This window comes from Sylvia atricapilla, chromosome 6 (genome assembly GCF_009819655.1).
Source record: "Sylvia atricapilla isolate bSylAtr1 chromosome 6, bSylAtr1.pri, whole genome shotgun sequence".
NCBI classification, from domain to species: domain Eukaryota; kingdom Metazoa; phylum Chordata; class Aves; order Passeriformes; family Sylviidae; genus Sylvia; species Sylvia atricapilla.
Window position 1 is genome coordinate 16,319,530 of NC_089145.1, and position 16,000 is coordinate 16,335,529.

Sequence of the window (16,000 nt, forward strand, 5' to 3'; positions counted from 1 at the left end):
CACTCAGTGGAAGAAGACAACTTCTCCTGACAAGGAGAGCCATCTGCAAAGGGGATTACTACACACCAGTTTTCCAGCAAAGCAATAAACAGCTGGAGTAAGCTGCTAGTAACCTCACTTTGTGCAGCAAAGTGACGCAGAGGCAGAGGAAGGACAGAGGCCTAAGAGAGAGAGAGAAGCAAACTAAGAAACTAATTTGAAGTCTAGGCCTTCAGGATAAAGAATAAAGCTTGACCTCAGCAGCAATTTGCACTCATTCCCCATCCCAGACTGCTCCATGAATCGCGCAGCTGTGGGCCCACTTAATGCACACAGCAGAAAGACCACAACTGGAAGACTGCTCAGCTGGACAAATAATGATTTGCTTCATTTACTGCAGACAACCAAAAATAAGAATACAGAAAGATTCACTTCAGTAAAACAGTGCCCCCCACTCAATTAAAGTGGGCTGGAAAACTGTCACTCCCTAAAATATTCAAAGGCAGCTGTAACTAAGCCAGTGAGCCAGAGATTAGCACAGGGAGCAGTAAAGAGAAAGGGCCTCTCATTTAAATGGTCGTTAAGGAGCCAGGGTTAGAGTGAGAAAGAAAATTACATACTAATTAGCTCATGTGTCTCTCACACACCACAACAACTCCGCAAGCCCCTGGAGAGCTGGGGCAATAGCTCCCTGCATGTAAGGGGTCTGTGCTCATTAGTAAATCAGCACCTGGTTATCTATCTAAAACGGCTGCTTGTCTTAGGCTTGGATGTAACATCATCTGAACCAGGGTTGGCTGGATGGACTCCAGGGGCCAAGGGGAAGCACGGGCCTGGAAAAGTGTGCTTATTTAATTGCAGGTCTGCCATCTTAAAATATGGCTTTTCATTTTTGTATTTTCATTAATGGTTTTGCTGGCCCTTCATTTATAGGTCTCTTTACAAGCACAGGTAATGAGGGCCCAGAACACAGGGAATTTTCTTCCTGTTCAACATGGTCTGGAGTCTCCAGAATCCATCTGGGCTCTTTTCCTCAGTGAGGTTATCACCAGTAATAGCAAGTCTGGAAGATTCACTGCTAGCCTGGGCTATGCCCCAGCTTGTAAATCATTTGAATTCACTAAAATTATTTTGCTGGTGTCACGTAAGATGGAATAGATGCCAGTGGCCTCTCCTCTTTCTGTAATGAGCAGAATCAAGCCACAGCACACATGCACTGGCTTTTCTCCCCAAAACTGGCAGAACTAGCTGTACTCATACACCTAGGAAATAGGCCCACTGAGAAAAGGGGGGACAGCTTTGGAGTAAAATTACACAATAAAGGCTCTTCTCCTCTCAGAGGGCATTAAGTGCTACTAACGTGGGTTAAAATGTATATGAATCCTCAGCACCCCAAATGGCATGCTCTAGCATCTCTCAAGATCAGGCTGTAAGTAGTACAAAATGTACTTAAAATTAAGAGTCCTCTCTTACCACAGCAAACTTCTTAAAGGGGGAGTGAGATAGGAGCTATGTGGGGGAGGCTGGGTATGTAGATCACACGAGGAAATCCAATCAGAAATCCAGTTGATGAAAAAGCAAAGAAATTAGCATGAAAATAGAGGCTGGAACTTCATTACTTCACACCAAAATTTCTCACTACTGTAGTGTTGTTTCTTTTCCCACTTTTGGAGTGTCTGACCATGTAGCCTTCTGTGTTCCTTCTCTGTCTCTGAGCACATGGATCAGTAACCTCCAGAGGTTTACCTGCTTGGCATAAATAGCAGCATTTCTACTCAAGCAAATGGAGCTTTGCAGGTTTAAAGCAGCTGGAGCTAAGTCTTTTTAAATGTCATCCCCAACACATTTTCTAGGACTTTTTCACACGAGAAAGAACAGCATTACCCAGACATGTCAAAGTGTATTACCTAATAATCAAGTTTGTTAAATGAATGGAAGGCATTGCTGCACCAGACAGAGCTAGGACATGTATTTATCACTCAACCCATGAGGTCAATACAGCTCTTGGTAAAGATATCTTATTTCTTACAGAAAAGAAGAAAATACAGGAAAAATACGACATGTGGAAGTGGGCACTGAGCAACAGACATCTATCATTAAAATATAATCTAGTTCATTATTTTTTATGACTTTTATTATGTTTACTGCAGGGTGCAGCCCAATTGAACTCATTAATTTGGCAATTATACAGAAAAAGAAAAGAGGGCCTTAGGCTTTGACTTGCATCCAAACTGCCTCAAATGACAGGCACTACTTCTCTCTACCAGCTTTTAGAGTGTGTGGGAAGCAGGGAAGGCAATAAATTAACAGCAAAACTTCCACCAAGATACATACAATAAAGAGAAGAAATTTAATTCTAAAGGTTTTCTGTTTTAATGGCTTTAAAAACATGTGAGATGAGAGTAGTGTATATTTCTGTGATAATGATGTGCCAATTTTATGAAATTCTTTCATGCCTCTCTATTAGTAAATGCTGAAAAGTGTTGAAAAAACAACACATTCCATTTTTCTTCCTGTATACCTTTACTAATCTCTACTTCTCCCTCTCCTGAAGTCTTCATCCCTCTCCATGCTATTACACATGGATTAGTGTATTCTAGTATTACATGTAAAATGCCCATCTCATACCAGATAAAAGCCAGGTCTGAGGCAAGTTGTGAAGACAATACCATTGTCACCAATTACAAAACTTTATCTCAAAATCCCCATCCAAGACTCATGAATATTTCATACAAGTCTCTTAACAGGAGGCCAAATTGCCCTGGTTGGCAGGCTAAGTCTACGGGCATTGGGTGCACAAACACAAGCTGTGAAAATAAAAAGGAATAATTTGGCATCTGTTGCATATTAGGAAGTGTTTGGAGCAGCACTCTGGCAGGGACTTCCAAACCTGCCACGCAGTGATGCACATTTGTGCAGTGAAATGGTTGAAATGTACACTGACTTTTAGGAATGAGCCTGGTGAATATGAAACAGCTTCTCCATGTCCTAGTACTGCTGCCTAGAATTAACACTGCGCTTACTCTGGCAGCCAAAGATCCCTCTGAATTATCTTAGCAGAGCCTCATGCATGCTATCCTGAGGATGCAAACTCTCCTGTACTAAAAGGAAGATTGTTTTAGCGCACAGTTAGTGCCAATGTAAGCCACTGATTGCCTCTCCAGTCCCAAAGAGTGATCTACTTGACAACCAAATGAATGAAGAGAGAAGAAACATGTTCCATACCCAGCAAATTCAGCAAGCTGTGAGAAAATGAGGTAGTTACTGGGAGACTGTTTCATCACCTGTTGACCCCACTGCCATTACTGAGGTATAGATTTTATGCAGGGTCCTCATCAAAAGAATCATTTCACATCTCCATTCCACCCACAAGACAACAGGTTACAAACAGATACTGATCCAGAGCAGAAATATGTCAGCTTATGACATTCAGGCCAGAAAACAACACTGGTATTTGGTGGAAAAAAAGGCAAAGTACTTACTCTGGGGATGATTCTGGGGTTAAATTAGACATCTCTTCTGGTGTAGGTACTGCTCATGCACAGACAGCCAAAGAGAGGGAGGGAGAAAAGAAATTTGATGATTCAGTACACCTTCCATTTTCTGCTTGTACACCAATGAAACAATTCTGCACTTGCTTGCATTTGCCCATGGCCTCTGCAGGTTAATTCTGACATTTGAATGCTGGTCATATGTCTCTAGATCTCTGCATCTAATCAAGTGCTGCATTTCATGGCTGACTCTACCCCTCCTTAGGTCATTAGACAATCTTGCACTGGCTTCAGTGGTTTCTGGTTCAGACCCAAACACACTGTGCCAATGCAACTGCTTTGCAATTGCCTCAAAGCCCAGCTGGATGCAGCTCAGTCACTGCTGCAATTCTCTGCAGTTCTCTGACCACCCCAGAGACAATGGCATCAACAATCACAGTTCAAAATCTAACTATTCCATGGCTGTAATTGTCCTTTCCCATGGGATCACATCCTGGTAAAACCACAGGGCGCTGGAATAGCTGCTGCTGACGTCCAAGGATAAGGCATGTGACTTTGGGTGCCCTTTGCTGGCATGCAGAAAAGCCACCTGGAGCCTGAAGAAGTAAATTTTGCACATCTCAACACTCTAGAGACTTAGAAAACTGAAGTAGGCCAGCAGATATGAAACCACTGATTGTATTAAGGAGATTTTTGCACCAATTACCAAAGGAGGCAAAAAATAAAGCATTAACCAAGATCAAAAAAGCCATGCTTCAGAAGGACAATTTCAGCCTATTGCCTCTGGCTGTCTTTTTTTAGCATAAGGCTCAGCCTGTGGCTGTGAAGAGGCAGCGGAACACAGCCACAGGGGAAATGGCTGAGCCCTAGGTTCACTTGCAGAACAAGTGAAGGAATTGAAGACAGATTTTTCTTGTGGTCTATGAGCCACAACAGGGATAGTAATGGCTGCATGGCTGGAGTGTGAAGTGGGCTCAGGAGATGCTGTTGGAGCAGAGGCAGTGGCACAACAGAGCCCGCTCACATGTGGGTTAGGGCTTGGCTGATGCTATCACTCTCATTTTCCACACCAATATTCAGTCCTTGGTACACAGAATTTGCAGAGCCACAGACAGGTATAAAATTCCTGTTGAACATCTGCCCAAATCAGAACCACCCTGTATGTTACTCACCTTGTAATTTCCGACGATGGAAGCGAGGAGACCCCAGGAAACTATTCTTGATGGAGTTGAGCCGTGTCCTCCAAGGCATTCCTCCAATGCTGGGGCTGGATGGTGGTGTTGGGTTGGGTGTGCCTGCTGGGCTCTCCTTTGGCGTATGAACAGGTGTCCCCTTGGGGGTAGGGAGGGGACTTCCCCTTGGAGAGGGGTGAGGGGTGACCTGTATGATGGGGATAGATTTGGTGCTTGGATCAGTACTAGAAGGGAGCAATCTAACAGGAGACATAGGGTTGGTCTGCACTTTAGGAACAGCCAGCTGTGGGTTAAAGCCGGCAGCAGGCGAGCGGCCCTGGGCATTCTGCACAGGGTTGTTCTGGGAAGAGGGGGCGCTGGTATTGCTGGCAGGGAGTGGGTTGGATTTAGTAGACTGGAGTGGTTTTTCAGCCAATTTGCTCTTGGATGGCAAAGTCTGCGTCTTTGGGTTGGGCTGAAGTGCTGGCTTTGGTTGGAGTACATGTCCAGGCCTGGAGGCGTTCCTACAAGCATCAGGGTCCAAGGAGACTTGGGGTCGGGGAGAGAAAGGGAGGTCGGAGGTCTGAGGGGGGATGAAGAACTTTCTGATAGGCTACGAGACAGACGCAGAGTGTCCATGCACATCAAAAACAGTGAAATACGCAAAGAGCGGGCGAGCAGAGAAAGGAAAGTCAGAATAAAATCCATCCGAGTCACAAAGATGCACCATGTCACAAGGAGACACAGGAGATGGAGGTGAAGGGGTAGTGGGGGGGAGGGGTTTTGCAAAGAAACGAAAACAAACAAACAAAAAACAAAAAAAAAGACATGCAGTTAGCTGGGAACACAGCATATTCAACAACAGCAGCAGCGGCAGCAGCAAGAACAACAGTGTCATAACAGGCTTCATCATATTAACCAACCACGTGTCAGCAAAGGAAAACAACAGAAAGAAAAGTACAACAAAGGAACAAGGAAAATAAAGAAAAAAGAAAAAAAAAAAAGAAAAAGAAAGTAACCAAGAAAAAAAGAAGAGAGAAATGCCATCTCTCTGGGATTGTTCTGATTGCCCTGCAGTGAGGGAAGCATGATGCTGTAAGGGAGGTGAGGAAGGGGAAGAAGAACCACTCAAGCCACAGACAAATTGAGATGTGCCAAGAACGGGACCACCTCTTTCAGCTCCATGTGCCCATATGCAAACCCAGTAGAGAGATGAGACTCAGAACAGGTGTGTGATACATACAGGGTGGCAGGGGATAGACACAGTTACTGCACACACCAGTCAGAACCTCTTTCCTTCCACTTTACCCCTGGCTGGGTAATGCACCAGTTGCAGCCACCCATTGCAGAAAGAGGGGGAAAAGGGAGAGTGATGCCACCTGAGCACCTATTCTTCTCCCCTGATCTGGAAGGTTAAATTGCTCAGCCTTCACTTGGAAGCTTCAGAGCACGCAACACCATGAGAAATATATGAACTCAGATTGGTGTTTGATTTTTAAACTGCTACAGCAAAAACTTCAGTAAGGTCTGGTAAATTTATTTATCTGAGAAGAGATGATACTTTCCATCAGACTTAATGCTCCTCATCCAACATCCCTCATTGCATTGAAGGATAGCTTGATAATTGGAATTTCTGTCATAAAGTCACAGCACTATTTGCCATTAGGTCCCAAGTCTAAGAAGAGGATGGGGGGAGCCCTTGTTTTGTGAGACACAGTTTAAAAAGAAAAAAGACAAGCAAAGTTCATAATCCATCACTGAGGTATCAAAATGGGATTATGATTTTTTTTTCCCAAACAGGAACATTTACACGTGTTAAGAGGTTATTTTGGGAAACCATTCATACTTTGACAGCAAACAGCAATAGACAGACTTGGAAGGGTAGAAGCCTTTTAAGGAATATTATCAAGCTAAAAATCACATTTAAACAAACAAAGAAAAAGTCCTTACAAATCATTGCTATTACCACCTTAGATTACAAATACTGGAATAATTGTAAAAATAAAAATCACTACTCAAGATATTCAGCTTTGGTCTATACTTAGATTCTGATTTCTATGAAGTATTACCTATGAAAAATTACACCATCATCATCATTATTATTATTATTATCCACTGTTAACACCTAAAAGCCGTAATCAAGAACTAACCAGACATATCATGTACATGTAACCTTGCCTCAAATCTCAGTCCCAAGTAAACACACTCTCTAGGGAGTTTCCTTTCTGGGCGTGATAGATTAGCACAATGTTGCCATATTTAAAAAACTGCAGAAAGGTATTTAAGATTTGTCTTTAAATTGTTTGCATCAAAGTTTTGTAACTACTTCAAAGAACTTAGGATTAGGCCACCAAAATAAACAGAAAATCAGTACATCAAAATATCTGTATTACTATTAAGATTGTAAAGTTAAACCTAAGTCTGCCATGTTGCTAGATTTCTCACTGTCAATGAGCAAGGAAGGGGAAAAGATGAGGAAAGTGGTTAATTTGTGAAAGTCAGTATCAGCATCTGACTACTAACTATTCGCAAATGACACCGATGGATAAAACTCAAAGACCATTAATTGCAGGTATTTCCTTGCAATTTTTCTGTCTTATATGTATGACGGTTGGAGAAGCAGATTTGAAAGAAATAAAGTAAGATTCAACTCCTTCTTAAGCCATTAAGAATCTGAAGAGGCACCCTTAATTACCACATATTTAATAATGAAATGAAGAACAAGATTAGGTCTCGATTTCAGCTGGTGCAATGTGGAACACCATTAACAAGACCTTGTGAAATTTGAAAACTTCTATTTGCTACTGAATTAAATTCCTCATAGAAGTGAACCTAAGCAGTGCAAAAAGTGAAAGGTGTATTTATTTTTTAAAGTATGTTCTCTTTCAATAATCTAAGGTGCTATTAGAAGCATAGGTAAGGACATTTAAAAATATATGATTTTTATTCCAACATTTCCTTTTAAGCCTCAAATGTGACCTGCCTTAATATCATTATGATCTGCTGAAAATGTCACCTGATTGCTAAATCCCTTTGAAGACTATTTAATCAACTGCCTACTAAGTAATAATGTTAAGATACAGTGGCTGTGAGACAGATCTTGTCAAACTTATTCTTTGATGTTGTCCTACTGAGATGTCAGAAATTGATCCCTAGAGATCAATTAATGAAATCAAGATTTAGGTTTGCTTCACTGGATGCTTATTTTTTGCATAAAACTGTTTCCATCCTCTTTTCCAGTACATTTTGCAGTGGCATAAGAATTCTCAGGTCTCTGCTCCATTCCACTGGCAACCAGGAGTCCCAGTGCAGAAAGAAGGAAATGGATCTTCACTGGTCCCTAGGACTTTAAAGACATAGTGGAGACCACAAGAACACTTATGCCAGTTTCAAAACAGGATAACAATTGGCAGGAGCCCAAAACAGGTTTCAGAAAATAATTCAATCAAGCAAAGTGCTGGAAGCTTTACTAGACTATCAACTTAGAGCTGACAGTGTGTCTTTATTCACAAGAATTACACAGAATATTGGGGTGGAACTGCAATTTCAAACACTTGGAATACTGATGTTAGATTCATGTAACTAAGAGTAGATCCACAGATGTATCCATACCCGAAGACATGGACTGTATCAATTTCTAATAGCAGGTAGCATCTTCTCACGAAGATGAGGTATGGGAGGTATGTAGAAATCCTCCACAGACTCTGGGCCAGATATTTAGGTAACATGCACTGTCATAGCCCAATGGACTTTTTGATGAGATCTAGACTTTCGTTAGGCACTGCAGTCCTAAAGTGACTTAGCTGACCTTTTCAAGCACTAGGAATACTCACTTTTACCCCTGAAGAAGCTAGCAAGAGGGAGGCCTCTGTCATTGCATTTAGAAACTGTTACAACTTTGCAACAAACGTACTATCAAGCATGTGTTGTACTGGCTGAGTATTGGTATTAGTTGTGTATCAGTATTTAGCTGACTGCATGCTTAATAAGGGCATGTGAAAGTACCTTATTTATAGGGATTTGAATGTTCTTTACTCCTCCTAGTCAGTCAACTTCTTACTTTCCTTTTAAATTTGCTAGCCCTCAAATTTGTGTAATTTATTTTCTCTGCCTTCCTAATAGGAGCTATTCTGAGGCAAACAGAAGATAACCAGTATGGTTTGGTGCTCTACTGTGACCTAACTGAAGGCAGCTATGAAATGGTTCCTGATCATTTGGTCTGAAACCAGGCTGTGTGCAGACCTCAGCTGGATACGGAGTGTTTAGTCATAGCAAAGTTATTTTGTGTGCTCATGAGATTGCAAAAGGGCAGGGGCACAGTGCCATCCCTGCTAACAGTGCAGGGAACATGTGCGAGAAATTCTCCACTTAGATTTGTAAGTAACATTTCCCTATGAAAATTTACAAGCCGCCAAGGAAAAGCAAAACATCCCAGCTAAGAGCCACAGCTCTGGAGCAACAGATGTCAAAAAAGCATCAAGCATGTGTGAGTGGATTGGACCAACAGATCTTGAAGCAGCACCACTTACCCTTGGACTGCTGAGAGGACTGGTGGAGAGCCCAGACGATGCTCCGCTGATTGACCGAGACCTGAATGGACACAACAAGGAAAATATCCCTCAGAAAACTCAGACAAGTAACAACCCTGAACACCAGCCACTACAGGCACAGGCATGAAGTGAGGAGGAGGAGGGAGGCTGTCACTGGAAAAGGACATAACTCTTTCCTTTTCTTTCCTTTCACTATTGTCATGTTTTTCAGTTGTCTCCCCTCAAATCAGAGAAATGCTGTTGCTCAGGGAGAATACTACAATCCCTTTTGACTGAGGCAGTGGCTACTTTCTTTTTTGGTCATCAAGCACATGGAAGCTACTAGGTCTGCTCTGTGCAAGCTGAACAGCTCAATTCAAAAGGATGCTACAGACATTCACACTTGTGCTAAGAATTCTGCTTTGCACAGTGCTGGCAGTTATAAAATGAGACTTTCTTTGTCACAAGCAACATGGAAAAGCACCATGTGTACAAGGCACAAAGATAGGGAGTTCTTCCAGATAATAATTAAAACCCCAAGACTCCTTGACTCAAGCACATAATCATTTCGTATGTGATGACTTCCCACTGAAATCTAAGACTGCATTGGCTTAGCCCTTTCCAGCTTCTCACTGATGGATTTCACATCTTTGCTCTCCAGTGAGACTTCTTGCTGCTGCATTAAGCAAGCCAGACCTTCTCTGTGGAAAATGAGTTCTGTTTTTGTTAACGACTTTACTAATATCAAAATTACAGCTCAGGTGCCCTCAGAAAGAGGCCAACCAAGGGAGAGTGAACTCCCCTATCTGCTGACAAGGTCACCTATACTGTTAGTGGTCTTACGCTCTCCTGCAAAGGCCACCTATGAAAAATGTCAGCTGCTGATAATAAAATGTGCAAATGTGCTATGCTAAACGTGGTCAAAGAAGAATCAGGGCAGACTGCAAAAACATTTCAGCAGAGGAAGTTTTTAGGAGGAGGGCTGCCCCAGAGAAAAAAAAAATCCCCACACCTTACATGTGCCTGAGACAGCCCCAGAGCAGCTGTTTTCTATACTTTTTAAATAGAAAGAAAGTTGTCTTGAAGAATGAAACACCTTACAGGAGAGGCTTTGGCCAAGAACCTATTTGTTCAACAACCACCATGAAGCGATATGTCAACACAGCAAACCTACCAATGTTTCCTACCTATAATAACCTACCTATTGTAACAGCTATGAAAGCAATTACTTGCCTTCAGGTAACAGACCTGAAAAGGTGAAATTCCTGTAGAAAACAGTGCATGGGTGTTTGTGTTTTAATGTGTGTCTGTCTGTGTTTACACACCTATATATTAAAAATTGATATAGGTCAGATACTTGAAGTCAGCTTATATGTAAGAATATAAAACAAATTTAGACCATGAACTGTATCAGTTTATTCGCTTCTGCTGTTATAGAGTAAAACAAAAAAAAAAAAGGTCTCTAAAATGGTCTCCCAGACATATATTATTAAACAAATTTGAGTAATAGGATTCTTTAAAAATAAGCGAACTGTAGAAGAGGAAATATTTCTAAGGAAAGAGAAAGCTGCAACTGAACACAATGACAGGTTCTGTTTTCTCTACTTGTATCCTCTGCCCTGATGGTTTTCTTAGTATCTCACTGCAGTTTGTCCATCACACTAAGTAGGTGAACACCAGAAGCCCACTCACAGCATGCTTTTTTGACCAGATTAAGTCTCAATTGGCACCATGAAAACCTGAGGCACTCATTCTATGCAGAAAATCCCCACTTGGATTTTTTCTTGTGTCTTGCTGCAATCTGCCCATCATAGTGCAGCAGTAAAAAAACTAGAGGCTTCCTCTTGGCATTCTTTAGCACTAGATTAAGCCCAAATTTGTACCATCAAGATCTGGGGCACTCATAAAGGTTTATGCAAAGTAATTATAAGGGGAGAACTGTTTGCTCCACTTTTGAAAGACTACTGTATATGACTTTCCTGTAAGTGAAGTGGCTGACTTCACCACAGATGTGTTGTGCAGATGGGAAGTCCATTTTGTTAAAATGTTTCTTGCATGAATCATCAGGAAAAGCTTCTTCCAAACCATGAATTACAAGAGGAGTCTATAGATTATTTTGGACAAATGTGGAAGGCATTCAGGTGCCCAGAGATGCAGTTAAACACCAACTTAAGGGAGATGTTCCCACCAACTCTTAATGGTGGTGGAAAAGTCCTCTCTGACACTCACCTGAATTCCAGGACACTTGATTAAAAGTACACTCTGCTATTTCCTTTTTGCAATCAGGTGTTTCCAACAGTCCTGAATTATCCCTTCCCAACCCCATCGCCTCTTATTTTTTTACAAAAATGATCACATACATGTAGGACAGTCCCCACCTCCCAACTCCCCGTTCTTTACTGCATGCAATATTTGAAAAATAGTTGTTGTGTACTGTGCTTTCATCCAGCCTAGGAGCCTGAGGCAGGGGACATAAGAGAGAGTTAGTATGAAATCCTTCTGGAAATGCATTCAGTATCCACATGATTGCTATCGAACGAGATTTATTTCTGCTGCTGATTTACATGCAAAATACTTAGGAAGTAAAGTAGGCCCTATAGCAAGCTTCAGTTTGTCCACACTGGAAATTGTATATAGGAGCAGTGGAATAACTGTTAAGAGTTTAAAGAAGCCTGTGTCCAATTTAATGTCAGGCTGAAAAGAGAGCTGTACATTTTCAGAACTCTTCCTCCTTTATCAGAAAGTGATGGTATGGAATATGACACCAACACTGAGGAGATTTTCCTTGCATCTTCCTCAATTTAACAGATCTCCCATAATTTACCTTTACAAATGGGACATGATTCTCAAGCTGGCTATAAAAACTCAGTACCATGCCCTACTACATGGTTCTCTACTCCAGTACAAAAAGTGCTAACAAGCAAAAATGACAGATTTGTCCCTCTCATCAAGATCATTTCAGCTGAGCAATGCTGTAATTCAGTTTGCAAAAAATAAAAAAGCAACCAAAACCAACAAAACCCAACACATGCACTGCTCCTGTATGTCAGAGTCAGGTGGACAGAACTGGGACAGGGCCAAAAAAGATAGGAATGAAAATGTTGCATTATGATGCAATGCCATAATGAAAGCACAGGCATTTAAATTTTTAGCCCTCTCACCAGAAAATGAAAGTTTGAGGCCCTACAGGCAACATTAGTACAGCAGACTCTTATGTCTTATGCTTTATGTGTGGAAAGAGGTACAACTTCATCTCCATGGCTATGAAATTAATTTATTTAGTAGGAAGTGTTTATTAGTCAGTAACCTCCTAAGAGTCTTTACAGGCCTTAAATGTTACTGGAAGTATTAAATCTATAATTATTCCAATAACTTGATACTAAATGCAACAATCCAGGAAACTGTGAACACTGCATGGGACTCATTTTGCTCTGTGTTTTGTATCCCAGTATGCTTGCGCACTAACTCAGTGGAAGTCATCAAAAGACTGTTGAAAATCCAAGAAGGAAAGACAGAGCAGTTGCTCAGATAAAGAGCACTCCCTCAAATACAACTGCCAGATTCAGAGACCCAGGAAGAGACTCTTTAGTCCCTTACAAAGTGACAACAGTTGTTTTGACAAGCCTGGAGGGAGGAATTCAAAAACCCCAAAACATAAGGGAGACAGACTCAAGGTTTAGGAGGGGGAAGATGCAGAGGGCACTCTAAACATAAGGTGGACACTGAGATCATTGCAGGCTATTCTTCCCATTCCACAGACTGACAATAACCTGGAGACAGCTGAGCTATGAAAGAGAGAGGCAAAGGACTGAAACGAAACATGCATGGTGTGGGCTGTGATGATTTTTTACCTTATTCAATCTATTTGATAATTCAAAGTATCGAAGTTAAAAGGTTCCTCATTTTAAAGTAATTTTGTACTCATTTTAGCCAGCTGCTGTCAAGAGGAAGGCATGTGGGGCCCAGTTCATGTCAGACCAATGTTCTGAAACTAAGGGGCTTGAATCCAGTTTCCAGCTGGTTTCAGAGAATGCAGAATCTCCTGAGAGGTGCAGGGCTGAGGCCTGACACCGCTGAGGTGCATACAGAGAGGAACAGGAGACAGGAGAGCGCAGCTGGCCTGGTAACTGCACCACATATATAGCACATGTACAGAGCATCCCTTCTCTCAGATCAGTTCCCAAATGCTTTAAACAGGGCCCCTGCTGGGACACACCAGTAGAACATAAAGGCTTCACAGTACAAATTCAACATTTAGGTCAGATTTGGCATTTGTTTCTTCTTTGAATAACCATCTCCTAGAACTTTTTCTTACAATCCAAGGTGAGTTTGGTACCTTGTTGCAGTCCCAGCAGAACTTGCTTTCATAGCACAGTTTTACCAGGATGCTGAATACAGCCTCTTAGCTGGTCAAGCTGGAGCCATGCTTCCAAGAAAGGGAGCCTGCAGCATGCATGCAGCGTGCAGTGATGCATCAGACTTGTGTCCCTGGGTGAAATGCCTTAGAAATTTTGAATTGGTTTGATTCCATGTGTGGTTTTGAAAGTCATTCCAGAATATATCCAGCCAACCTCTTATTTGCTTCAAGCATGAATTGGGTGGAATTTGATACTCCTCCTTCCTTGCTCACTCAAAGCCAAAAAAATCTAAACTGAAACTTCAGGGTATGAGACACCTGATAATGACCTGAATTAACATGCAATAGGTGAGCAGTCAGGCTGTGTTAAATTTCATCACTCTTACTTTTGAGGGTCTGAAAGGTAAAAGCTGTGCTTCCTCACACTCTGATTCAGGGACTATGTATAGAATACCTTGGATATTCCACTGTCTTACTGTTCCAACCATGCAAATAACACTGTGACAGCCCTTACTGGGAATACTCATGCTTGAGTCAGAAGGTCATAGTAATAACCACGTGTAAGATGAAGCCTTACAGAGAGTGCAGAGGAAGGAGTGCAGGTGTTGGTAACACACTTCTTCCTTTCAGCCCATACAAATGGTGATGTTGAACAGCACCACCCTCCTTAATTGGCCAATTACACAAAAGTTCCATTTATAAATGGTTTAGAAAGAATTAACAGATATTGAAGCATGCTGCAAACATGAGAAGTAAATGTTACTAGTCCTAATTAGCTTTCTCAATGTGAACACTCTCAAGAAGTTTTTACTGATAGTCTGTAATGATCTATTACAATAGTTTTATTAAATCGTCTATTAATGTAATATCCTCCTCCTCTTAAGTATTTATAAATGGAACTTTAATTTGAAGCGTGATTGCATTCTTAGTTGTACCTATACTGCCTTTATTGAAAATACAGAGCTTTGAAGATATAGCTGTCTCTGGGGCCATCTGTTCACCTCTTAAGAAAACATATTCTAAAAAGAGAGGGAATACCCAGCATTTTTTAATAGCATGGATGGGATTCAGTTTCATTAAAAAAAAAAAAAAAAGAAAAAAGAAAAATAAGAAAACTGGATAAATTAGGATCCAAATTAACAGGAAAATACCAAACAGATATAAAAGTGCTAAATGGAGAATGGGTTTCATTCTCAGAAGATGTCTGGTATCTGCACAGTGTCCGAGGATAGTTTTCTGTGCCCACAGACATTGAAATAGAGGGACAAATAAGAGAACAAAAAAAGAACCCAAAAGTAAATTATATGGAGTGTGACTCCAACATAAAAGCACACAAACACACACAAAAGCACCAAAAATGCTTCTTCCCACATCTCTCTCTCTCTCTCCCTGTTGTAAAGCCTCAGTCACTGAAGTGTATCAGCCTGTATTGTATTTGGAAATTGCAAATGAAAAGTTTCTCTACAAAGTTACAACAGGTCCCGCAAGAGGAATAATCCAAAACTAGAGCTTACCCCAATGGATCAGCACTCGCCATCCTCGGAAAGGGAAAATAAAGAGAGAGGGAGAGAGAGAAAGAAAGAGAGAGGGGTGCGGAGGCAGGTGGAGAGAAGAGTAGGAAAAGCAGAGTGAAATACTGTTCGGAGAACTGAATGGTCATAATCATTGCCACCAGTGCCTAAGTCTTTCCAGAGACCAGGAACACTAGGGGGACAGTTTCATTGACCAGAAAGCAACTTTTGTCCCACTCACATATTGCAGACACATCCAACTTCGGCACTGGGGAATATGGAGAGGCACGAAATTAGGCTGCAAAAAAAAAAAAATATTCCCAGCCAAATCCCAATTAAAGCAGCCAGCAGAGCAATGGGGTTCATACTTCATGCTGCATCTCTTCTCTGCCTCTTACATAAGGCACAGTTATATCACACTGTTATCCACAAAATTGTTCTTTTTGTCCCCAGTTTGTTCAGTGCAGTGTCCCCTCTGTCCCCCAAGCTGGCCTGGTAAGAAGTAATTTTTTTGCCACAAATGAACTGTGAAATGTATTGGTTATTAAAGCTTGCATTTCTGAGCCAGCTTGGGAGCCCAGGGTACAAGATTGTAGCTCAAGCTGTGAATCTGCTTTGATACTGCCTTATTAGTCATGATGGTCTTATAGTCAGGAATTCAGATCAGCTAGAACATACCAGCTCAGCAACCCAGCACTTATCTCTGTGGATGCCATCTTGTGCTCCAGGATCTCATTTTTCATTTAAAATAAATTCTGTCTCTGGGTCTTGTAGGTTGCAAAGGAAATCTTTCAAATGTGAATGGAGAATAAATCAATGCTGTGCTGAAAAGAGTCTGAAAAAGCAGTTCTAAAAGCAGACTGAATCTCTGGCACCTTGACTTTGAAGGCTAGTGACAATTGAAAACGTCAGTATTCTTAATTTTTATCTACTAACTAAAGCATTCAAAATGGAATTAGAA

General features: G+C 41.4%; 1 protein-coding gene across 10 annotated transcripts in view; it reads right to left on the bottom strand.

Annotated features, from left to right (window-relative positions):
- The window catches only part of BRSK2 (BR serine/threonine kinase 2), a 304,686-nt gene that overhangs the window by 24,627 nt on the left and 264,059 nt on the right, over positions 1-16,000 (bottom strand). For 7 of the 10 annotated variants that reach the window (XM_066320953.1, XM_066320952.1, XM_066320951.1 and 4 more), the window contains 3 exons: positions 9,172-9,232; positions 4,643-4,850; positions 3,462-3,510 (listed from right to left, as the gene is read on the bottom strand). In XM_066320953.1, coding sequence (XP_066177050.1) covers positions 3,462-3,510; positions 4,643-4,850; positions 9,172-9,232 — 318 coding nt within the window. Of the gene's footprint in view, positions 1-3,461; positions 3,511-4,642; positions 5,256-9,171; positions 9,233-16,000 lie in introns of all 10 variants that reach the window. The other 3 variants (XM_066320945.1, XM_066320944.1, XM_066320943.1) reach the window with 1 other exon arrangement.